Below are 25,559 nucleotides of genomic sequence, written 5' to 3'. Positions count from 1 at the left end.
AAACGTTGCCCCTTTGCAATGTCTGCGAGAGGGCACTGTTTAATACAGAGCCCCACTCTGCACCGATCAGGAAATTTGGAAGGAAAAAAAAAGTCACACTGCGCATGTCCGGGACATCATAATCCTGAGCATGCACAGTGCCTATTGAAGCCCGTACACAATCTCTGCCAGCAGGGCGTCGGAGCTGCTATGAGTCCAACGCTGCTAGGCTTGCAGCGTTTTACTCATACGCCCGTGTGAATGAGGCCCAAGTATGACAAATGACACTGAGGTCACCGATTTGCTTCAGCAGTCATATACTGGTATGGTTATCACTGGCAGCCAGTAAACAAAGACTGGTGCGGTACCGCCTAAGCACTGGATCGGTGAAGGATTGAAGAGGTCCGTACTGCTTTTTCTTATAATGGAACATTTTGGTTCTCTCTTTTTCAGACTACTGGTTTTAAGATATGGGACATCTTTCCAAGGCACTTCCAAAGAGAATCCTTGGAAAGATCTATTACTAGTTTATGAAGAGCAAGGATTTCCTGTAAAAAGACATATAGAGTAGCCTTTAACAATCATACACATAAGAGTCGCAAAGCTCCCTTTCAATTGAAAAGACATAACAGTAACGCTGTAAGGATTTGTGTTAGAGCCACAACAATTACTCTACGGAAGCGCTCTAATAACTAAACACTTGCTGTGTGTGCATAATAAAGAATTCTACACAAAGCAGAATGTGTTTCTGTGCAAGAACACAAAGCAATGCTTACAGCAATGAGAATACTGCAAAATATACTGAAGCAAAAAGCATGATACTTCACAGGTTGAACAGATTTGGTCAAGCCACTAATTAAGAGAGCAGAGGCAATAAATACAAACAAGGTGCAGTTCATATTTATTCCACATAGGCATGCCATCAAGAAGTAATGGAGGCTGGTGCAAAACACATAGCAAAAACTAAGTAAGCTATATTGATTGATCTAGCATCGCCCCTCGCTATGTGCAGCACAGTTTCTGGGATTAATAAAATGGACAATTTTTTTTCCCCCTCTAACCTCAGATAATTGCCTAAAAAGATTATTCCAAGATTTTAAATGTATCCTGTTGATAGGCAATAAGTGTCTAATTGATGAAGGTCCAGCTGCTGGGACCTTCAATGATTACTAGAGCAGGGATTCCCTGTTCCCTTGTATGACTCAAGGAATGGTTGAGCATGCACAAAAATCATCTCTATGGGATTGCCAGATACTGAATCACAATGGACACCGATTCTCTTTGGCAGTCCTATAGCGATGACTAGAATGCTCAGATGCTGCTCCATTCATACAGAGAGATAGGGAAAAAAGCCATTCTCATAATCAGTCCCATCTGTGAGGAGATTAGGCTCTGCGGCAATACTATGTATAAAATATGCTGCAGAGGAACCATTTGGAGGACTGTCTACAAGATGTCATATGTATGCAATTGTCCTCGCATTAGCAGCAAGAGTAAGGACTGCTTCACATTGCATGCATGATGCAAACTTCAGATATGATTTATTGACATGCATCAATGATTGATGAGCGTAAACTTTACTAGCCGAGATCCTTTAGACCAGTTTCCAGCTGTTATAAATGTTTTACACTGTTAGTATGTATTCGTTTTATTAAATTATTTTCTTTAGAATAAATCAAGACAAAAAAAAAAGTGTCTGACAACAAAAACTACACTGTGTACAGGCAACCTGCGGAATGAATGCAGCTCCAGAGAAGATTGCCAAGTGTATGGTATACAGACTGCTTTACAGGATAGTTTTATATTTGTAAAATAAAAACGAAAAAACAAAAAAGCAAGAGGAAGTGCGAGTGTAAGGTGGGTATAAAAGTGGAAGCTATTTTATAAAAGGAATGAGGACATATGAATCATTCATTTCCATCTGTGTTATTCAGTTGCAGCAGCTGGAAGAGAAGATGGTGCTGTGACTTGTGGTGCATTCTGCTCGTATACACCACTGCTGTTCAGTTCTACATTCTCACTGCTGGTGGGTGCTGGGCAAGTCATACAATCATCTGGAGTGGTCTCTGGAGAGACAGCTGGAGGTCCACTGAGGCCCTGCACCTTCTTGTTCAGATCATTACGCTCCGTCTGTAAAGCCCGGCAGAGCTTCTCTAATTTTTGGATTTTGGCCTGCAAAGCTTCCTGTTCTTTGTCACGGAGAGTTTTCTGGAAGGAAATTTTAGATATTTTTGTTACACTTTTTAGTTGTAACTTACAGCTAGTCAAGAGAAATGTGCTACTACACAACACAGAAGTATGGGAGCTTGGAGTGGGGATGGGAAAGAAATAAAAAAAAGATAACTGGGAAATGGGATATGGAGAAGAACCTGTAGTGGCAGCAAAGGGGAGATGGAATGCTAGATACACAAGGTTGTAGAAGGGGGTTCATTTTACTGACCTCGGAAGAATGGAAGGCTGAAGGTTTAATCCCTGCTTGGTTCATGTAGCTGGCTCAAGGTTGACTCAGCCGTCCATCCTTCCGAGGTCGGTAAAATGAGTACCCAGCTTGCTGGAGGGTAAAGGATAATTGGGGGAAGGCAATGGCAAACCACCTCGCAAAAACAGTCAGCCAAGAAACTGTCACGTTGTGACATCACCCTAGGAGTCAGTAATGACTCTGTGCTTGCACCAGGGAACTTTACCTACCTCATAGCTGCAGCAATATACTGTAGTCAACCTTAAAAATGGTTCCTAAGGTTTGACAAGTCCCTCTTCGCAAGTACCAGGACATAATAGCAACATATCCTGTCTTGTCTTTCGCTACTGTGTCTGTGAAGGCAGTGTTCACATACTGAGGATTCTTTCATGGTTTAGGACCATATTCTACAACTAAATCCTAACAGAACTCAGTGACATTGTACCTGCAATAATACTGAGTGGGGTATTTTATGCCCCATTCACAAGATTAGGAAAATATTCTCGCAGAATAGTGAACATAAAATCCACATGTCCATTATTGCCACGGATTAGCTTCACGGTATTGGAAAAGGGACTAATTTACTGGTCATTCAGTGGCGGAAATTAGAGCTTCAGCTGCAGATTAACAAAATAAATAAATCCAAACTGCTTGAATATCGCATAACTGTCCCCCATCCACTACAGTTTTCTGCTGCAAAGACTGATCCACACCTCCATCTCATCTTTGTCACCAGAATTTCTAAATTGGAAAAGACATCCAAAATTTCCAATTTGGGTTTTTAAAGGGGTGTTCTAAGTAAGCAACAAAATGGCCACCGTCTGCAGACAGTGAGAAACCCATCCTAGAGTGCAACCAGGACTGGTTGAAGAAACCTGAGGGGAAAGAGTGGAGCCACAGGAGGGGCAGAGCCCAACACTGCAGTGTTCATTGCCCTTAGCCTGACAGGAACAAACCTTGTGATATCTGGCTCTACCCAACCAGGGCTTTACTCCCTCCTCAGATCTCATCAACCCAATCTTTGTTACATTCTAGGATGTGTTTCTTGTGGACTGCAGATGGTGACCGTTTTGTTGATTTCCTAGACTACCCCTTTAACAACTTTTAAATACTCTGAAAGAAAACAAACATTCAGTTACAGGGGCTACAAGCTAATGCATCAGATATACTAGAAACAACATAATAAGCAGATCAAAACGCAGAAGGGCATCTCATCTATCGCCAATTTCAATCTGTTTCAGGAAAGCCAAAAGTCAGCCACATATACATTTAGCATGCATGCTATGCAAAGTTGGTCTACTATAGATAAAATAGTCAAACAATTTACACTACATGGCTCATGCAATCCATGCACAACAAGCCAAAGATTTCTTCAGTGTTTGACCATTTTAGAAAAATTACTTTTGCTTCACTTATACTCATCTGCTCTGGTCCTGCATGGAGTGCATGAAGTTGCTGCAATTTGATTTTTGTATAGATAAAATATGCCTATAATTGCTTAGCAGCCTTTCCAGAGGTTGTAGTTTTGCTTTAACTTCTACTGTCTTATTAGCTTTTGCAGTTAAGCCTGCACTAATTGTATGAAATACTGGCTGAATCGGTACTTTTACTAGAATAAAAAGATGGAGTTTTAATGCTGTGGTTCCAAAGGAATTTTACTGTACTTATATGTATTGACTAGTTTTATTTTTATTGTAGTAGCTACTGTAGTAAAATATACAGCCCAATGGAATATAAAATGTATTTTAAAAAATGAATGGAGTATCGTATTCCAGATATTTTATTACGACTGCAAAAAGTATTTTTTTTTTATTCCCTACAATCAAAATATCAATTTGAAGTGGAAAAAAAACAAACAAAAAAAAAAAACCAAAACAAAACCACAAAACTTTGTTCTTAAGGTACGACTATCAGGCATATATGTGCGTGACAACCGTCCCAGCGACTATCACTTATGTGCTTCCACAAAAGAGTGATAAGCTGTCTGACAACGGAGCAAGCATCTCTTTTGACCACCTGCCTCCATTCACGGCAAACAGGCTCTCAAAGATATGGCGATTCCTGTTTACACTTAGCGAGAAGTCGTTCAGTAGTTTTTCTGTTTTAACCCCTTAGTGACGGCCCCATTGCCTTTTTACGTTCTAGCTAAGTGGGCTTTAATCCTAGAGGACGTAAAAACATGCATCCTCTTTGGATTAAAGCCCTCTTGGCTGAGAACATGACAGCTTCATGCTGTCGGTGCCCACAGGTAGCCGACAGCATGGAGCTGTCATCCCGGGCTGCTGGCATTCCCTCCCCTCCCCCAGCAATGCGATCGGCGCTAGCCAAATTTTTCAAACTTTTCCCAATATTGGCACTTTTTATAAATAAAACACAAATTCTATTGGTCTATTTTTACCACTTAAATGAAGTACAATATGTGGTGAAAAAACAATGTCAGAATCACTTGGATATGTAAAGCCTTTACGGAGTTATAATATGTTAAGTGACACGTCAGATTTCCAAAATTTGGCTCAGTCACTAAGGCGCAAACAGGCTTCGCCACTAAGGGGTTAAGTTCACTAAAACAAAACTGGGGACTACTGAACAACTCAGTCAGTGCCCTGTCGGGGCCAGCATGTATATGGGTTGACAGTTGCCCATAACTGCTTGCATGAGCAATTAGTTGGATGAATATCAGCCGTGTAAAAGGTACCTTATATCCTGGCAAGTCTGATGTGACTTTCAAGGAAAGCTAATTTAGTTCTATGAGTTGTACTCACCTCCTCAGCCATTACAAGCAATGCCTTATTACTACTCTCCCATCTGGAGCGGTACATGGTTGTCTCTTTCTCCAACTTCTTAATTTTTTTGGTCATCTGCATGACAAATGAAGCAATAAACTAAGAAACAATTTCCTGTTGAAGTTATAGAGCAAAGTTATGCAGGGAACTCAGGCTGTTTCTTGCTGGTAGTCCGGCATCCAGGATGAACACCTTGACTACCATACAAAATGTAGAAAGTACTTAAACAAAAATAGTTTCCATGGGCTACCACTCTAGTATGCTACTAGAGTAGGGTGTTCATAATATAAAACACTGATACACCATCAGCAATCAGGGTAAATCATATACTAAGCCTCAGAAGAGAGTTTAGTCAGGATGTAAAATACTGTGTTAATTATACCAACTCCCTATAAACATTTATTAGTCCACAATATGTATTGAAGGGGAAATCATGGGGCACTATAACAAAACATGGAGTGGGGCTGAGTAGCAGAATCAGACAGTCCTTGGACAACAGTGCCACTGCTGAAGGGGAACCCCTTTTTTCTAATCCTGAACAAGCAGCATCTTGTGCAATGGCACTGTTAAAAAAGGAATCGGATCATTAAATCACCTTTTCCATTTCCTGTTTGAAGGTTGTGAAGACTTCATTGCTTTTAGAAAGAGTATTTTGAAACTCTTCGAACTTCTCTGTATACAGGGCCAACTGAATGAAACAAACGAGGAAGAAAGTTAAAGTTACATATGGCAGCAGCCAACATCGATAAGAATCTTAGATATATATGTTCTGACTTTGCAGTCTGCCATTTCCCAAATAACACTTAGATTGTGTATGGATGGTAAACAGCAGCTTTTTTCTCAATTTATTTTTAATCATGAGTGATTGATATTGAAGATATTAAAAATTAAACATGAAAGATCAATCCATATACAATCAGCTCCTTAAATCACTCTTCGCAACATCCACATATTCTAGTCGTTTGTTCAAAGAAGAAATAAGCAAATTCTCTGAAAATTATTGGAGTATAAGAAAAAGAAAGCGATTACTTGTTGCTTGAGGTGGGTCTCTTGCTGCTTCATGAGCTCACACATGCGTTGAGATTCCACCGCTTCCTTCAAGAGCTATGTATAGAAACGAATGTTAATATCAAACATCACAATAAGGATTGTTCATGAAGTACTTCCGACACCAACGTTATTTTAAAGGGGATCAGATTAGTTGAAACCGCGCCCCTTCAATAAAATAAGAAAGAGAGTAAGGACTCACCTGGTGCTCAGTGGGATCCACCTTATCAAAGGGGTCCCACTGGCACCCAGCATCCAAGAAGGCATAAAATCAAGGAAACCACGTTTTCCAGCCTGATTCACCATCCAGCAAAACACCAGAGAGCCAGCTGATATCAATTCAGACCTCTCCTCCCAGAGAAGTCCTCATGCAATGAATATCCAAGTAAGAAAAGTAGATTCAGCGCTCACGGGATCCACGGCACAGTATTGCACAAATCCCCCCAATGGGTTAAACAGTTACTTTATTGCAACGCGTTTCGGCATCAGAAAGCCTTTTTCAAGCAAAACCAATTATAACAGCAACACACACACACACACACACACACACACACACACACACACACACACACACACACACACACACACACACCTACCTATCTCATATGCAATGAATGCTCTTCCTTCGCTAGACACTGCACACCTTGTGCGTCCCAGCGGGAGGGGCATATCCAGTAACATCATGACGCTCGTCACATGGTGCTAAAGAACGCAATGAAGTGTTCCCATAATGAATTATATGGAACGCACACTCTGCGTTCAATTTTTTACTACTATAAGACCCGATCCATTCATAAATATGACATTGTAATATACATTATCCATTAATTAGAAAAAAAAAGCTCAATGGCCAGTGTTCCTTCAAAAATACCACATTATAAATATACACTTAAAGTGGTTGTCTCACGGCAGCAAGTGGGGTTATACACTTCTGTATGGCCATATTAATGCACTTTGTAATGTACATCGTGCATTAATTATGAGCCATACAGAAGTTATTCACTTACCTGCTCCGTTGCTGGCGTCCCCGTCTCCATGGCTCCGTCTTATTTCGCTGTCTTCTGGCATTGTTAGACGCGCTTGCGCTGTGCGGTCTTCTGCCTGGTGAATAGGGCCGCTCGTGACGGAGAGCTGGTCATCGTAGCTCCGCCCCGTCACATGTGCCGATTCCAGCTAATCAGGAGGCTGGAATCGGCAATGGACCGCACAGAGCCCACGGTGCACCATGGGAAAGGACCCGCGGTGCATCGTGGGTGAAGATCCCGGCGGCCATCTTGGTGAAGGAAGAAGTAGGAAGAAGGAAGACGTTGCAGAGCAGGGATTCAGGTAAGTAATATGTTTTTTTTTTTTTTAACACATCCATTGGGGTTGTCCTGCGCCGAATCGGGGGGGGGGGGGGGGGGGGGGTCTATGGGGAAAAAAAAACCGTTTCGGCGCGAGACAACCTATTTAATACATTGTCAGAAATTTATAAAGAATACAATTAAAAAATGTAAAATGTTTTTTTGTTTTTCTATTTTTAATTAATGGATAATGTATATTACAATGTCATATTTATGAACGGATCGGGTCTTATAGTAGTAAAAATGGAATGCAGAGCGTGCATTCCATATAATTCATTATGGGAACGCTTCATTGCGTTCTTTAGTACCATGTGACGAGCGTCATGTCGTCACTGGATATGCCCCTCCCGCTGGGACGCACAAGGTGTGCGGTGTCTAGTGAGGTAAGAGCATTCATTGCATATGAGATTATATGTGTGTTTTGCTGTTATTGTTCTTGCTTGAAAAAGGCTTTCTGATGCCGAAACACGTTGCAATAAAGTAACTGTTATTTAACCCATTGGGGGAATTTGTGTTATTGTAAAGGGGTTGTCAGAGTTATGAAAGGCCTTCCTAATGAATCCCTCATGGTGTAAAACAAATAAAAAGGAACAAAAGAGACCATTACTCACCTCCCCCTGCTCATCCCCCGCAGGCGGCTTTGGGTCTCCACTGCGTGTACAGACCGCAGTCAGCCTGTGACGTTCCGTAAACCTGCTACGGCAACCAATGACAGCGCTCAGTGATAATTGCTGACCACTGTCATTGGCTGCAGCAGCTCGTTTAGACACGGCTCAGAGGTCAGCAGGTAGACCGGAGCCTGTGAACGAACGAGGAGCAGAGTGTATGAGCTCTTGGTTTTTTGTGTTTACACCACAGAGAACCTTTAAAACAGGTCTTTCATAACTTTAACAACCCCTTAAAACGCATTTTCTTCAGCTTAGTCCTACATATGACCTCCTGCACACATACTATTTTTTCAGTATTCTGAAAAACCTGTAAATTCACCACAAGCTTTAAGTTTTTCACAGAATTCCTTTTACAGACATTTTGGTGGCTTTTTTGCATTAGGTAAAGCATGCATTTTTCTGCTGTTTTTTCAAGTCATATGGAGAAGCTATGGGAAACAGATGCTATACCACCAAACCCCCACAAAACACCATAGACTCAGTAATTTACTTTAGACTGTTAGCTAACAACTAGCTGCAATGTTTTTATAAGACAATAAATGCCATTAAAAACACTGCAAAAACTGTATGAATACAGCTTAAAAAGAGGTTTTCCAGCCAGCGCTCGCTGTCGGTGCCAGGCTACACTAGGGTTCAGAGTGGAAGCGGACGCTTCCACCTCTTGTGTAGTGGCCGGGGCTCAAAAATCAATGGGCGTTGCGCCTGCAATTATGAGTGCCGGTCACTACACAAGGGTGGAACCAGCGGCTTCTGCTCCGAACCCTGGTGTAGCCTGGCACCGACAGCCGTCGCTGTCTGGAAAACCCCTTTAATGAGTCTTCAAGAATTTAAGTTCTCTATTCTGAGTAACTGATTGCTTAGCACTTGGTTAAATGGACACAATTATCAAAGTGAGGTCTTTGCTGTGGGCAATCACAGATGAATACAAGTACCAACAATTTAGCCTGTTTGCCTAGCTGGTTCCATTGCTCAATCAATCAGGTACTTGTTATGTGTGGGCATTAGAGTGCATTCAGACGACCGTATATCGGCCAAGTATTCACGCCGGCCGATATATGGCGTCTCTCTCTGCAGGGGGAGGAGGCTGGAAGAGTCGGGAGCAGTGCTCTGAGCTCCCGCCCCTTCTCTGCCTCCTCTCCATCCCCTTGCACCATTTTCAATAAGGAGAGGCCGGGCGGAGCCAATTCCCAGAACTTAGCCCCGCCCATGTCCTGCCTCCTCACATTGCAATTAATGCAGAGGGGCAGAGAGGAGTCATAGAGGGGGCATAGAGGGGGCGGGAGCTCAGAGCACTGCTCCCGGCTCTTCCAGCCTTCTCCCCCTGCAGAGAGAGACGCCATATATCGGCCGGCGTGAATACCTGGCCCATATACGGTCGTCTGAATGTACCCTTAGTGTGCTATTACCCAGGAGTTTTTTTTGTTAATGCAGAGAAAGAAAAAAAAAAACACGCAAGAATGAATGCATTTTTTATGTGCCTTTTTTGTAAGCGCAGACAAAAACGCCGCACTGTAGTAGCACCCCAAGGGTATGTCCACACAGGTCATATTTGCCACAGACTTTTCATTAGGAAAATCTGCAGCATTTACAACAGTAAAATGGATTTAAATTGTTAAGATCTTGTCTACACTGCAGAAGAAAAAAAATAAAAAATTAAAGACAAAAAGCAAAATGCATGCAACAATTTTTTCTCTTGAAACGCCGCATGAGTGAAAACATCGCAAATGTGAAGGAAACCATTGAAAATCATTGGTTTCATAATTCTGCGTTTTTACTCACCTCACACATCACTCAAAAAAGTGTGATTTTCTCACAAGGGTGAAGGCACCCTTAGGGTACTATTAGACAGCAGAGCTTCTGCCCTGCAAAACACGGAGGCGGAGAAACACCGCCTGCCGACAGCTCCTGGACTCATCGTGCGGGGCAGAAACGCTCTGTGCAATAGCCTTAAATCTTAGCTGGGTGTTCCAAAAACGTTTAAATGACCTCAAGTAACCAAGGAGAAATTAATCATAAGAGTGTTCAATTCATGTGCGCAGTTTGGCTGTGGTAAAATAAATAAATAAATAAAATAATGCAACCATGTCTTAAATCTGCAGCAAAACGCATGCGATTCTGCCAATGTGCTTTTCAGTACAGTTTGTACAGCATCCAAACCCTTGTGTGAATACAGCCTGAGAGTGCATTCAGACGACCGTATATTTGCCAGGTATTCACGCCGGCCGATATACGGCGTCCCTCTCTGCAGGGGGAGGAGGCTGGAAGAGACGGGAGCAGTGCTCTGAGCTCCCGCCCCCTCTCCACTATTTTCAATGAGGAGAAGCAGGATGGGGCGGAGCAAATTCAGAAGAAAAAAAAACAAACAAAAAAAACAAAAACAAAAAAACCAGTTCCTCTCATTGCAAATAGTGCAAAGGGGTGGAGAAGAGGCAGAGAGGGGGTGGGAGCTCAGAGCACTGCTCCCGGCTCTTCCAGCCTCCTCCCTCTGCAGAGAGAGACGCTGTATATCGGCCAGCATGAAAACCAAGCCGATATACGGTCGTCTGAATGCACCCTGACAGTGTGAAAAAAGAAAACTAATACAACACATAAGCAGCCTATTCATTGGAGTACAGTGTGGTTCCAAAGTATTTTCTTCTATTTACAGCTTCCTGGAAAATTAGATACAATTTTTTCTTATTTAGTTGGTAAAAAATAAAAACTATAGATAGATCATATGGGTGTAACTACCAGGGCGGCAGGCACAGCAGCTGCTATATGGCTCAACTATTAACGGACCAATTTTCACTCAGACATAAGGTGCAGTAAGTAATGTCTATGAACGATGGGAGAGGAGGGGATGACATGGAAAATTGAGTCCAGCCCCGTCCTTCGTATGACTATATATCCTTATGGTTAACCCTGCAGTCTGTATTAGCCCTGTTCTGCTGTGACATCACTGCTAAATTCCTGTACTGTGAAGTCAGTGTAGCTAGTGACTTTTTAATTTTTTTTTTTTTTTTCCACATGCACTATCCTGGTACTGCGAATACGCATTGTGCATTATCCCTGTACAATAGAGAAACCAAAATAATCAAAGTTTTTATTTCAGTACTGAAAGTAGTGATGGTGAAGTGCAGTCCCACTACAAGTTTTGCTATGAGATCGCCTGCTTACTTGTTACACCCCTGATACAACATGTGGCTCACTGAAGGAGTATAAGAAGAAAAAAAAAAAAGTCCTAAAAACCAGAAGGTGGTACAAAAAGTATTACACATAGCTCATAAGTCAGCACGAATGGGAAAATGCAAAGAAGTTTTGTTTAACTTACGAAGTCCTTTTCCCTCTGGTGACGCTCTTCCACTTCCTTCAGCATTTCTTGAGCCTGCTGCAGTTTAGCATCCCCCAGCTGCTGCTGAAGATCTTTGTGTTTAAAAACCTTATCAATATGCTGTAGGGTAGAGATGTGAGAAAGAATCATCTGATGTAAAAATAAACTTGAAACTATTTTCTATTTCTAGGGTCTAACATTTCCAAGTTTCATGACAATACCATCTATTATCAGTAAGAAACTGAACCACTCAAGTCGGACTGATCCCAGAACCAAGCAAGCAGCCAAGGGAATGGCTTGTTCACATAAGGAGGCCAGTCGGCAAGAAACAAAAGTACACTATTTATATAAGCACACTGAAGGAAACCGTGTGACATTAGAAATGTCCCCCAGCTATCCTGCCATTTCGGATTGCTGTCAATACTATGGAACGTCAAGCATTTTTCTGCAGCCATCTCCAAACAATTTCCAGATTTGCTAGTATAAGGCCAGCTGCACACGGCCGTGACGAGCTCCGCCGCGGAATATTCCTGTCACGTCACCCCCCAGAGACCCCATACTTACCAGCGGATCCGGCTTCCTGGGTCCCACATGACGCTTCAATGTGACGCACAGCAGCGTCATGTGACACGCTGGCCACGTCGCAAGACACGCCCACAGTGTCACATGACGCGGCGGTGGTAGGCGGAGAGGTGATTTCACGCTATCTTCCGCTGTGCTACAGCGGAAAATAGCGTGAACGGATGGCTTCCATTGACTGCAATGGAAGCCAGCCGCGCGTACACCCACGGCAAATAGAGCATGCCGCGGGTGAGGACGGGTGAATTCATGGTGGGGAATTCCGCGATGGAATTCCGCACCGTGAGCATTGAGCTATTAGGTTCAATAAAACCTAATAGCTGCGGGCAACGCAGCGGAAATCCGTCCGTGGGAAGGAAGCCTAACAGTGTATTATGCACCAACCTATATCTGTCTCTACCCTGTATAAAATGGAGGCACATTTATCATCGTTTGATCAAATAAGGTTATGTTCACATCAGTGTTTGAGGTTCCATTTAGATCCTACATAGCTGAATGCAACAACAAAAAAAAAAAACCAAAAAAAAAAAAAAAACAGAACAATCTAGTGCTGCAAGAAGTACTATTTCGCCGGTTAAATGTTGGATGGCCAGCGGTAACCAAGCAGACACCATTAGTACTAGTACGTTACTGTGCATATTTTTTTTTCTTTTTTTTAACATAGCATGTAGTGTTGTACAAGTCAAAAATAAATAAATGACAAATGACGTTCAAGCAGCAAAGGGAAAGGTGGCGTAGATGAGAGAAAAAAACAAAAGCAAAAAGACAAAACCCAAAAGACTAAGGCCCCCCGCACACGGGAGGAAATTCCACAGCGGGATTTCCTGCAGAATTTCTGCCCGTGGAAGCTGCCATAGGATTGCGTTAGAAAACGCAATCCTATACAGATGGCCGCGATTTGTCCACACAAAATCACACGCGGAAAATAAATCGTGGCACGCTCTATTTCTGTGCGGGGATCGCAGAGCCCCCGACAGAAATGTCACTCTCCGGCCGCTGGCTCCGCTCATGCACCGGCTGGGGGGGGGGGCAGCCGGCACATCACAGAGCCGAAGCCGCGGGAGCAGGCGAGTGCCGCGCTGGTCCCTGTAGGGGCTCGGGTCGGGTCCCAGTGCGAGAATTCTCGCAGTGGGATCTGACCCGACCGTCTGCAGGCGGCCTTAATAGAATTCTTGGTTTAGCTTTATTAATCCAGATGAAACTAATTCCTATAAAACAAGCCAGTTTGCCCGATAAAAAAGGGTGACGAGAGGAAAAATAAATAAAAATCCAGCATCACATGGCAAATCAGACTATATCAACATCAAACCCATTATTTGTACGTTTACAAGAGCATTTCAGTTATTTTATTTCAAGAAAGTATCTAAGCAACTAGGGGTGTCTGCTAAAATCAGTTGCTAAGGCAGATTAGCCTCCATATGTTTCTGTCTTACAGACCGCTCTAACTTACCTCCTCCCTCAGTTCATATTGCTCGATCAGCTTCTTCAGCCTGTCAGCTAGTTCGACATTCTCCTGGCGCAGCTTAGTGTTGCGTTCATTGTGCTGCTCCATCTGAGTCTGGATGTCATTCAGTGTCACCTGGAAGTGGGATGTCACCTCCTTGCGTTTCTCCTCTTCCTCACGGGCTCTTTGTACACCCTCCTCCTGTGACAATAAGACTGATGAGTGTAAACTAGTGCTCAAAATGCTATATTTTTTTATACCAGATTTTTAATGTTATTCAAAAGAACAAATTTATTATAGATTGTTAGTTAATGGCATCTCATATGTCCAACACATTATGAAAACTTGTGACAGTTACAACGGTGTCTCAGGAGGTAAAAAACACAAAACAAAAAACGTAAGACCAACTAAAAACTATTTTTCTCTATCAAAAAAACAAAAAGTTAATACTTAGGCATTTTCCTATATTAAATTGATATTAGAATGTTCTTTCTCCACATATAAGCTGATCCTCTTCCTCCCTGTTCAAGCTCTCTGCAAATGGATTTTATCTGTACATGCAAAGTGATCAGATGATAGCCCATAGAAGTCTACGCAGAGGAGCTGCTGGAAGCAGACAAAAGCAGAGACTGTTGCTGCAGCCTACCATTTTGTCTCCCTTTAGTCCCAAATTTGCAGCTAAAAACGCTCAGCACTGGTTTATATTGTCCTCCATGCTTCTGCTACCGCGATAAGGGAGCAGAATTTTTTTTTCCTTTTAGTATGGAAGACATAATAGCAGCTATTCTACACTCACTACCTCAGAAAAAAAACAGCAATTAGGAATTCAGCAGGGCATAAATCATATAATGGCCACAAATGTTGCCGTTAGCCATTTAGTCATTCATGACCCTTGGCGACCCTATAGGCTCCCTCCATGTTTTTCGGTTTGGCACTGCTTTTTTCAGTTGTGTGATATCCATGCCAGTATCGGCTCTGACAGTTTTTAGCCATCCTGGTCTTTTGCCACTGATTTGTCCAAGAATTATAGATTTTTCTAGTGACTTTGCTCGCATTACATGGCCAAAATACCCAAGTCTGAGTCTGGTGATCTTGTCCTCCAGTGATATAGCGGGTGTTACACGATTCAGAACTTCTCTGTTTGTTACCCTGGCCATCCAGGGCATACGCAGCAGCTTTCGCCAGCACCACAGCTCAAACGTATCAATCCTCCTAGCAGCGGTTTTCGCAGTCCAGCTTTCACATCCACAGATGGCTATGGGGAAAACGGTGGTTTGCACTATCCTGCGTTTAGTTACTATACTGATATCCCTACTTTTCCAGATTTCGTCCATGTTTAGCATTGCGCTTCGCACCAATGCGATCCTGCGTTTAATCTCTGGTATAGATTCTGCAGCCTGTTTTTTGAGCCAAGGAAGATGAAGTCTCACACGCATTCTACGGCCTCGTTGTCAATTAGGGTTTGAATTTGGCCATTTTTTGCCGTTGTCAGTCTTCTTTAAATTCAGGTAGAGGCCCATTTTTTCAGTTTCAGTTTCAATCTGACATATCAGCTGCTCAGACCCGCTTCTGTTTCTGCAAGCAGAGTTGTGTCATCCACATAAGCAATCATCACAGGAAGGTTTGGGCTTTGTGAAAGAAATGAAGTTGGTGATCAGCTGGTACAGTTCTGCCAAAAACATTAGTTCAGGATAGCAAGCGCATGGTTGATGCAACCCAAATGCCGACTGTATACGTGGACATCTCCCAATGACCTCCATCGAAGTCAGATTGAGACATCCTGAGTAATCATCGTTAGTGAAGTTCAGTCTTTGCAATGAAAACCTTCCCTGGCACTGATCATGAACTCCTTGCAGCTAAGATCAAGATCAAATTCTGTATGATTAAGGGTGCTCCATTGAAAAAAAATTCAACACCTCTAAAATCCCCCAATCATACACTATTAAGGTAGCAAACCGAATGAAACTGCTTGACACCAATGTTGTTACACTAATGCAAAGTCTGTAACAAAGCCCCTAACTTGCCATGTGCTAGTTTGTAACTATTTGTAATACTGGTGTCTCCTTATGGGGCAGAAGAGCTTTTGGGCCACCTCAGGGACTAGGGCTTGGGCAAGTTTGCAGACTCTGCATAATGAATAGCTACAATGCTAGTACCTCAGCTGCGTAACACGGATACCTTACATGATAACGCTAAGCATGCAATGTCTATAACATAGGCTTACACTTGCCTTTAAAGTCCGGTTATGCCTCTGTAACTCCCTACACAGACTCTCCAATTTACTACGAGCCAGTATGGCCTTGCTGTGCTCATTACGAAGCTGGTCCTTCTCCTGGATAAGCTGGGTCTGCTTTTTCTGCAGAATTCTCATTTGCTTTTGAGAAGTTCTATGTTCTTCCAGCTTTGGAGACATGAGATAAGAGATTAGGTGGTATCATATCAACTGACAAAAAGAAATCTAAGATGTTTTTTAATGCCATGTTCTCACCAATTCTGCATATTTCTTACACAGGGCGGCCAGTTTTTCTTCTGGGGTACTCAGTGTGTTTAGGGTCTGCATTAGCAGAGTGATCTCCTTTCCTGAAATACAAATACATGAAAATATTCAGCTGAAAGGAACAATTCACAGCACCAATGTCCAGCTTGGATTGTGCGTTGTCACGTGGCCAAACACTGCACAAAGGCCGCAGATGACCGAATGTGTCACCTTCCCTGTATCGCACATAATGTAACTGAATGCGGACATACCGCGACTTGCAGTTTAAAACAAACCAAAAATAAAGCAGGCAGCGCCTGTAAATCACGACGTTAGAAAGCACCGCGTTCGAGCACAGGCCTGCGAGGCCCCATTGAAATCAATGGGAGCATTGTATTGTGGTAAAGAGCGCATATGCGAGTGACGCCCAAGGGCCTGCAATGTGTGGTGAGATACCACGACAGCCAGGCCTGGCGGCTGTAGTCTGAAGACATGAGGAAGGAGCCGGGACATGGCTGACAGGGAACAAATCCGTCACCCAATCAGCCACACGTGGCAGCTCCATGCCAGCGTGCCACTGCTCCTTTCCTCCTATCCATTCCAAGGAGTAAGCGATTCACATTACAGTCATCCTTTTTTACAGCTCTACCGAGGACACTTTCACAACGGTGAATACGTCATCATCTGATAAATACCCTAAAAAAAGTTACAAGATGGTACAATGACACCTGCTAGAACAGCCCCAAAGGTGTGAAACAGAAGTGCTGTGGTGTTGTGGAGTCAGGCGGTCTGATCCTCACAGCCAGTTAGGAGCTCTAAAAGGATTGCCTGCACGATAGCTCGGTTTATTCCATAACTCCCATAGATTAAATATTGGCCTAGTTTAGTAATGAAGCTCTTTTCTCCTGACCATGCACATGTTGCTGGGACTTGCAGTACTACACGCCTTCAGTAGTAAACTGTGCAGCCAAATCTCACTGTCTAAATTAAAATACCATTGACTGCTATAAAAGCTCCCAAGTAATATTTCTGTATAGTTAGCACAATTATTAAGGAGCAGCTCCAGCCTCCGAATCACAGACCGTACTCTGCAGTTCTACTTGAGAGGTCTGGATGAGATACAAGTGATGGTCTGCTGCTGTGTCAGACTCTAGCGCACTTATCAGGCCGATCAAATGAGAAGATGTGCTGCTATCTGCATTGGCAGACTCCAGTGACTTAATACTCACCAAGCCCCTTTGCCTTTTTCTTGTCTTGCACTCGCTTGTGATCTTTATCGGTGTCATTGATTGTCCTGGTCTCCACTGCACCACGAAGTTCTTCCTTCACTCCATTAACTTCTGGCACCACCGGCTTGCTTTCTCCATTCCTAGCAGCCTCTGGAGGACCTTTGTCAGTCTCCTCGGAGTCTGCCACTCCTTCTTGGCCGGCATCCACACAATAAGTATTTAGAATATCCTCTAACTGCCTGCTAAGTTCTTCTGAGACATCACACCCAGGAGCGGCATGAGAAGCGGCTCCCTCACCTGTACAGGAGAGATAAGCCAGAGACAATTAAGCCTGCCCATACAAACTACATGGCCAAATGAGCGTTTGGCAGACAGCCTTTTCACCAAAGACCACCATACTCATATACTCACGGCTGAGTAAGCTCCGCATATAGAGGCGCGAGAAAGCCTCTGCTAGACATCTGAGTAAAGGCCCATTTACATGCAAAGATAATCTTTCGAAAGATTGAAAGTTTTAGTGATATTTTTGCATATAGTGTTTAATGATACTACTTGATCATCTTCATTTGCAATTAAAATGGCCTCCTGGAGCTGTTTGCAGAGCCTAGTGTGTAAATAAACACATGCTGGGCTTTGCTAACAGCTGCATAGTACTCATCGGGGCTGCTGGCAGAATACAATGTAATCTGTCTGCAACTGAAGATGGATTTTAAGTTCACCTTAAAATCATCGTTCAGACGAAAAGTGCACAATGGCAGCGTCTACATGTAACGATTATTGCTCATTTGCGGTAGTTGGAAGTAATTTTGAGCGATAATCGTTGCATGTAAATGGACCTTAAAAGACAAACTTGTAGCTGGAATCCAACTGCCTGATCCTTAAAGGGGTTGTGCAAAATTTTACACTAATTTCCTATGGGGATGTTTGATTGGTGTTGGTCCTACCGATGGGACCCCCACCAATTAGGAGAACAGGGGTGTAACGTCCCCTGCTTCCTCTTTCATCTAAATAGGACTGACTGAGCATGCTCAACCGATCCTTCATTCATTCATTCATACGGTGGATACAGGATCCCCTTTTCATGGTCGGTGGGAGTCTTAGTGGTTGAACCCCACTAAATAGAGACCTATGCCTTATCTTGCGGCTAAGGGATATGTGCAAAACTTGGCACAACCCTTTTAAGTCGAGAGGCCCCCATACATGTTAGGGTGTATTTACATGAGAGAGTGCGATACCAATCCAAGAAACTCAAAATACACACTTGAAACCCCACAATTAAAAAAAAAAAAAAAAGTGATTGAGATGCATTTTGTGAGAAAAACACATCACTGCACTTGATGAAAAACATGTGCAAGAAAATAAAATTCCATTATCTTCAAATGGCATTCACATTAATAATAATCTTATAATAAGAATCCTTATTTGTATAGCGCCAACATATTCCGCAGCGCTTACATAGACATGGGGTAATACAGAAAGACAAAAGTACAAAAATTACAGAACCACGGTTACATAGTAATCAGTTGATGGAAACAATAGGGGTGAGGGTCCTGCTCCAACGAGCTTACATACTACGAATAGTGGGGTGATACAGAAGGTAAAGGGGCTGGAGATGTGCGTGGTATGGCGAAGTGTGAGCGATGTTATACACATAGACAATGGTCAGACATTTAGCCCTGTGACGGCAGAAACAGTATGACTGCAGGAGTGGTTTATGGTGGCTAGCAGGGATTGCAGTCAGTAGGTCAGGGAGCATGTTATCAGGCGGCGTTACAGAGGAGTTTGGTTTAGGGAATGTGGTATGCTTCCCTGAAGAGGTGCGTTTTTAGAGCACGCCTGAAGTTCTGCGAGTCCTGGATTGCCCGGGTAGCCTTTGGTAGTGCGTTCCAGAGGACAGGTGCTGCTCTGGAGAAGTCTTGGAGGCTGGAATGAGAAGTTGAAATGAGAGGGGTGCGCAGTCTAGTTTCATTAGCAGAGCGGAGAGCCCGGGCTGGTTGATGGATTGAGATGAGGGAGGCGATATAGGGTGGTGCTGCGCTGTGGAGGGCTTTGTGGATGAAGGTAGCGAGTTTAAATTAAATTCTGTATTTAACGGGCAGCCAGTGCAGTGACCGGCACAGGGCAGAGGCGTCCGAGTAGCGGCTGGACAGGAAGATGAGCCTGGCTGCCGCATTCAGGGTGGATTGGAGAGGGTAGAGTCTGGAGCGGGGGAGGCCAATCAGCAACGAGTTGCAATAAATTGAGCCGAGAGTGGATAGAGAAAAGGAAGGGGCCAAGGACCGAGCCCTGGGAAGAGGAAGAGAGTTAGAGCCAGCAAAGAAGACGCTGAAAGAGCGGTCAGATAGGTAGGGGGGAAACCAGGAGAGACCAGTGTCCTTTAGGTTTATGGAGTGAAGCATACTGAGGAGGAGTTTGTGGTCAACAGTGTCAAATGCTGCGGAGAGATAGAGGAGGATCAGTAGGGAGTAACATTAGACTGCTTTTACAAGGGCAACAAGATTGCGCGATTTTCGCACGATGTGACAGAGCTACAGATCGCATGTATGCGAATCCCATGCTTTTCAATGGGTTTCTTCATATTCGCAAAGATTTTTCTGATGTGATGCTGCAAGGAAAAAAAAAATGTAAAAAAATAAAAAAATATATCACTAAGGCCTCCTTCCCACGAACGGATTTCCGCCGCGTAATTCGCGGCGAAAATCCGCTGCGTTGCCCGCAGCTATTAGGTTCTATTGAACCTAATAGCACAATGCTCACGATGCGTAATTCCACCGCGGAATTACGCACCGCGATTTCTCCCGTCCTCACCCGCAGCATGCTCTATTTTCTGCGGGTGAGGACGGGCTGTACGCACTGACGGCTTCCATTGCAGTCAATGGAAGCCGTCCGTTCACGCTATCTCCCGCTGTAACCAGCGGGAGATAGCGTGAAAAAACGCTTTCCCGCCCACCGCCGCGCGTCATATGACGCCATATGACGCGGCCGGCCGCGTCACGTGACACGGCTGGTGACGCGGCGGCGGTGGGCGGTGACGGGTGGTGACGCGGCGGCGGTGGGCGGGGAAGCGATTTCACGCTATCTCCCGCAGGTAAGTATAGGGGCTCTGGGGGGCGCCGTGACGGGCTTCACAGCGTAATATTACGCGGCGGAGCCCGTCACGCTTGTGGGAAGGAGGCCTAATACAGCTGCAATTTGTGATTTTTTGTAGCCCACGTTTCCCTATGGAGCTTTTGTCTGTGTTGCCACACATGAAATCGTAGCTTTCGTGCGATGCGACTTCAATATTAGAAAGCCCTACACTAATTTTTCAGCATTTTCGGGCTTGAAATATAAGCCCTACCCCAAAAATAATCCCTATCTGCATTACATAAAAACAAAAGAAAAATCCAATACATTACCTAACTGGCACCGTCCGCGTCCTCCCGCTAGTCTCTTTTGCTCCGACACACTTGCTTGCAGTCCTCAGCACATCGCTTCCTGGTTATGGGGTTCATAAACCCCGCCTCCAAGAAGCAGTGGCCCCGTTGGTTCTCAAGTGCCGTGGCTCAGCCAATCAATGCAGCGCTTGATGAATCAATCTGATTGCTGTGATTGGTTCATCAAGCGCTGCATTGATTGGTTGTTGAGCACCACAGCTCAACCAATCAGAGCCACCGCTTCTTCGAGGCAGGGGTTTATGAACCCCATAACCAAGAAGTGATGTGCTGAGGACTGCAAGCAAGTGTGCCAGAGTGAAGACCACCAGCGGGAGGACCTCATCTGCTATGTAATGCAGCTAGGGGTTATTCTTGGGGTATGGCTTATATTTCAAGCCCCCTGAAAATACAAAAAAAAATTAGGGTAGGCCTTATGTTCAGAGAAAATAAGGCCATCCCCAAAACATCGCAACAAAGTCACAAGAGAAAAATGCAGTAATATCACACAAAAAAACGTGAGAAGACAGCAGCTATATCGCTGCAAAAAAATAAATAAATTAGTCGTCCATGTGAAAGAGGCCTTAAATTCACATTTACGTTTGATGCAATTTTTTTTTTTGCTCGCATAGGGAATAATGGTCGATTCCTGAACAGATGCAATTTTTTTTTGCCGCAGCATAGATGGGAAAGAAAACTCTCCCACGTAAATACACCTATTTTAAATAGATTCTTTTCATGTGCAGTTTCTGTGCATATCGATCAAACCAAACGATCTGGCAGGTGATATTCTTCTTAAATGAAACTTGTCATGTACTGTATGCAGCCCTCAGGGGTCTTTAAGAACTTACAGCTTGCTTCTGCAGCTGCCCAGCAAGAGAGGAGTTTGGTTTATTCATCAGGACCTACTAGCCCCGGCCATCCCGAATGACTGTTCTTTTACTAGCAATACATACGTAAAAAACACCCTAAAAACAAACAAAACAGCTTATCACTGAGGGCGAGTGGAGCTAGTAGGGCCTCATGAATAATCTGGACTCGTGTTGCTGGCAGCTGCAGAAACAAGCTAAAATTCTTAGAGACCCCCTGAGGGCTGCATACAGTATATGACAAGTTCCATTTAAGAAGAATATCACCTGCCAGATCGTTTGGTTCGGTCGATATGGACAGGAATTGCACATGAAAAGAATCTATTTTAAATGGGGCTGCATAAAGTGCATGACAAGCTCCCTTTAAAGGGGTTGTCCCGAGGCAGCAAGTGGGTCTATACACTTCTGCATGGCCATAATAATGCACTTTGTAATGTACATTGTGCATTAATTATGAGCCATACAGAAGTTATAAAAAGTTTTATACTTACCTGCTCCGTTGCTGGCGTCCTCGTCTCCATGGTGCCGACTAATTTTCGCCCTCCGATGGCCAAATTAGCCGCGCTTGCGCAGTCCGGGTCTTCTCCTCTTCTCTATGGGGCTCCGTGTAGCTCCGCCCCGTCACGTGCCGATTCCAGCCAATCAGGAGGCTGGAATCGGCAATGGACCGCACAGAAGCCCTGCGGTCCATGAAGACAGAGGATCCCGGCGGCCATCTTCAGCAGGTGAGTATGAAGACGCCGGACCGCCGGGATTCAGGTAAGCGCTGTGCGGGTGGGTTTTTTAACCCCTGCATCGGGGTTGTCTCGCGCCGAACGGGGGGGGGGGGTTTAAAAAAAAAAAAAACCCGTTTCGGCGCGGGACATCTCCTTTAATTACTGTATGGGTACATTTTTGTTTATATCCGGAGGCCGATACCTATATAGACGTAGGCCTGCTGACTGCCAACAAAAAGGATACAAGTCTAGACAAGCTCTGCGAGCTAAATACATAGTCTGCAACACATATCATCCATGGGAATTTGTTACAAAGTATCAGCTTATGGTGCCTGGATACAACTGTACAAGGGGTTTTCAGCAGACAAAGTATATCAGAAGCTCCACAACTTTCCAAGCTACAATTCCTGCTCTGAGGTCACTCAGGTGCCATGTTGTCATGGAAACCTTATTTGGATTCAAATCACAAAAGACAGCAACTTCCACCTCCTGGCTGGCAGTTATGTATCTGGCGTTTAGAATGCCAAGAAGGTCTCCATGACAACAGTGCATCTGACATAAGTCACATCACAATCTCTCTTCAGACTGGGCTGTAACACCCTTCTTCGCAGACTGGATTACTCTAAAACCCCTTTATGGTACATCCGATCCAATGAAGGCATTGGCATAACTGCACATGACAATCCACATGAGTATCAAGCAGATTTAATCCTCTCATTTGAAATTTCCCCGGATCATAAATTGAAATGCTGTGAATTTAGAGGGGTTTTCCAGGCATTTAATATTGATGACCTATCCTCAGTTCATCAGCAGAGGTCCGCCGCTCGGGAACCCTGCCAGTCAGCTGATCCTCCTGCCCGCCGTCAGTGCAAGGAGTGTAATAGACGGCTTTGCTCCCCCTGAAATCTATGGGTGTGATGCCTTCGATTACACTTCCAGGTCCACATTGTGGTCAGAGCTGTAAAAGTAATGGAAGTCATCGCTCACAATGATTTCAATGTGAGTGAAGCCGTCTCTGACCACCAATGCAGAAGTAAACGGCCAGAAAACCCCCACACAGCAGGTCGAGTTAAATCGATTTTTTTCCAGTATCTAGATGAGAATTCTTAAAATGTCACCCATTCGCTTGCACTGTAAAACGCTCCAGATTTTCTACAGAAACTATCTGCAGATTACGCACCGTGTGGACGTACCCTAAGGCGGGGTGACACTGCTTCATGCGCAAAAATGCTCGCTGTTTTTGTGTATGAACTAGGTTTGAAGAGGTGCATAATCTTTGTGTTGTACGGCTGCACATGTTACTGTACTTCTTGCGCACGCAAGACCAGTTGTGTTCTTTATCCTGTTTTCCCCTTGTGTATTTTGTGCACCTGCCATAGACTTCTATGGGGCTCTTGCTGCATAAAACGCTGAAAAATAGACCAGGTTTGTTTTTTTTTTTTTTTGTTTTTTTTTTTACACGCACGCAACACACATATGAAACACACTTATGAGAACCAACTCATTGAAATGAACAGGCTCTATTCTCTGGGGGGGGGGGCGGGGTTGCCACGGAAATTCCGTGGCAAGGCCGCCTGCGGCCGCTAATCTCGGGATTAGTCAGCCATGTGGACGAAATTTCTCATAAATCTCGTCCACACGGGACGGCCAATCCGCTGCGGTAAGTCAGGCAGGAACTGCAGCCGCGGCTTTAAATTATGCAGCATGTCTATTTATTTTCTCTTTCCACTGCGGCTGCGCTCTCCTCTATGGGAGCGCCGGCCGCAGCGGAAGAGCGAACGGCCGGGCCGCTTCAAAGCCACGGCGGTTCTCCCTGCAGAAGTCTCACGGTTTTTGCTGCGGCCAAACCGCGAGATTTTGGACGGGAATACGCGCAGTGTGACCCCAGCCTAAATGGTCGTTGAAGATCACGGATGCGAGTGTTTCTCCGTGCGGATATACGCAATGCACAGTGTACAGACAGATCTCTCGCTCCTCTCCAGCCAGCATCCCTATTTAGTTTCCTCTGAAGTTGCGGGCGTTTCGGTCGCTCATAGGCAGCATTAATTGCGTATGGGCAACGGAACACTCACATCCATCGACTGTAATGGAGGCAGTCTGCGCTAAAATACAGCATGATGCAGTTTTTCTTCTGCTCGTGAAATCCGCAATTCCTACCCGCATGTCCGAGCGAAGCCGCAAAAGTTCATACCTTTTAATGCCCGCATGGCACCTGAACATGGAATCCGTCCGGCCTAAAGCTGCCTTCTGAGAAGTAGAATCAACTTTTAGCCTAAACCAAGTTTAGATGAGAAGAGAAGGGCCCTTGTCCCTCCTCTCAAGGGTTAAAGACTAAAACCAATCTGCATTGTGTGGACAAGCACTAATAGGAACCCATCAGAACCGCCGTCTCCTGGCAGCGCCCCCACCTGTCCTCGCCATGGAGGATGAAGAACACACTGGGCAGCATAACCTCATCCTGGCAGCCGGTATCTCCAGACAGCTGCCATTACTGCCTCACTGATCAGTCAGGCGGCTGTCTGGCGGCACTACGTACCTAATGTGCGGTTTGAAGGATTCTCCACCGGTAATTCCAACTGAAGCGGAGTCTGTGGACTTCCCCTGTAAGGATGGGCAGAGCTGGCACTCACCTTGGCTGGCAGCAGCGCACGGAGCGGCTGTATCCCGCCCTTCAGGAGCTGTTGGGGGGGCCGGAGAGCCGGATGGGTCGGAGGAGGCTGCAGGGACAGCTGTTGGGCAAGTTTTTATTTCCTGGTCCTTCATTGTCTACTGGGAAGAGACTGCGCGGAGGAGACGTTGGAAGTACTAGATCCCACTGACTAAAGGACCTTTAGTGATGTCACGAACATGTGACCGGTCACATGGGTGGGAGGAGCCAGGCGGCCTGGTTATATTCCAGGGCGTGTGGTGCGCGTGGACAGCTTGGTGAAAATGGCGCCAATCGTACTAACTGTATCAAAAAGGCACAACATGCGGTGTGAGGAATCTGCCTTCCTTAACCCGCAGCACAGCTGTATAAAGATGGCGCAGGCTTTTAATAAACTTGCTAATTCTTGTTAGCCACATGTATTTTGTGTTTTAATCATGTTTTGGTATAGATGTACGTTCTGTGCTGGGGGACTAGAAGTCACAGCCAGCACAGCTTAGTAGATGCAGAGTGTTCATGCAGCAGAGCTGTGTGTGCTGCCAGCTTCATTTGGGATATCCATACAAGGGGCTTTGTGTTATATGGCTGAGCTATGTGT

At 44.6% G+C, this 25,559-nt stretch overlaps 1 protein-coding gene across 1 annotated transcript; it reads right to left on the bottom strand.

Moving 5' to 3' along the window:
- Positions 1–857: 857 nt before the first annotated feature.
- On the bottom strand, positions 858–25,158 carry TXLNA (taxilin alpha). Its single transcript, XM_066575031.1, has 10 exons — positions 24,945–25,158; positions 17,317–17,613; positions 16,100–16,191; positions 15,842–16,012; positions 13,618–13,812; positions 11,589–11,708; positions 6,250–6,324; positions 5,816–5,908; positions 5,200–5,295; positions 858–2,187 (listed from the first exon to the last, which is right to left on the bottom strand). The coding sequence occupies exons 1-10, from the start codon at positions 25,075–25,077 to the stop codon at positions 1,906–1,908; spliced, it is 1,554 nt and encodes a 517-aa protein (XP_066431128.1). The 5' UTR covers positions 25,078–25,158; the 3' UTR covers positions 858–1,905.
- Positions 25,159–25,559: the final 401 nt, after the last annotated feature.

The sequence above is a fragment of the Eleutherodactylus coqui genome, chromosome 1, assembly GCF_035609145.1.
Source record: "Eleutherodactylus coqui strain aEleCoq1 chromosome 1, aEleCoq1.hap1, whole genome shotgun sequence".
NCBI lineage: Eukaryota > Metazoa > Chordata > Amphibia > Anura > Eleutherodactylidae > Eleutherodactylus > Eleutherodactylus coqui.
Note: the sequence above shows the minus strand (reverse complement) of the source record. Positions and strands in the feature narration are given on the sequence as shown.

Bases quoted from the DNA above. Each gene is read 5' to 3' on its own strand.
- TXLNA (XM_066575031.1), bottom strand. From the start codon at position 25,077: ATGAAGGACCAGGAAATAAAAACTTGCCCAACAGCTGTCCCTGCAGCC. The intron at 11,709-13,617 runs GTAAGTTAGAGC...TCTACCCTACAG, and splicing joins AATATGAACTGAGGGAGGAG to CATATTGATAAGGTTTTTAA. The intron at 6,325-11,588 runs GTAAGTTAAACA...TTCTATACATAG, and splicing joins ACCAGAGGGAAAAGGACTTC to CTCTTGAAGGAAGCGGTGGA.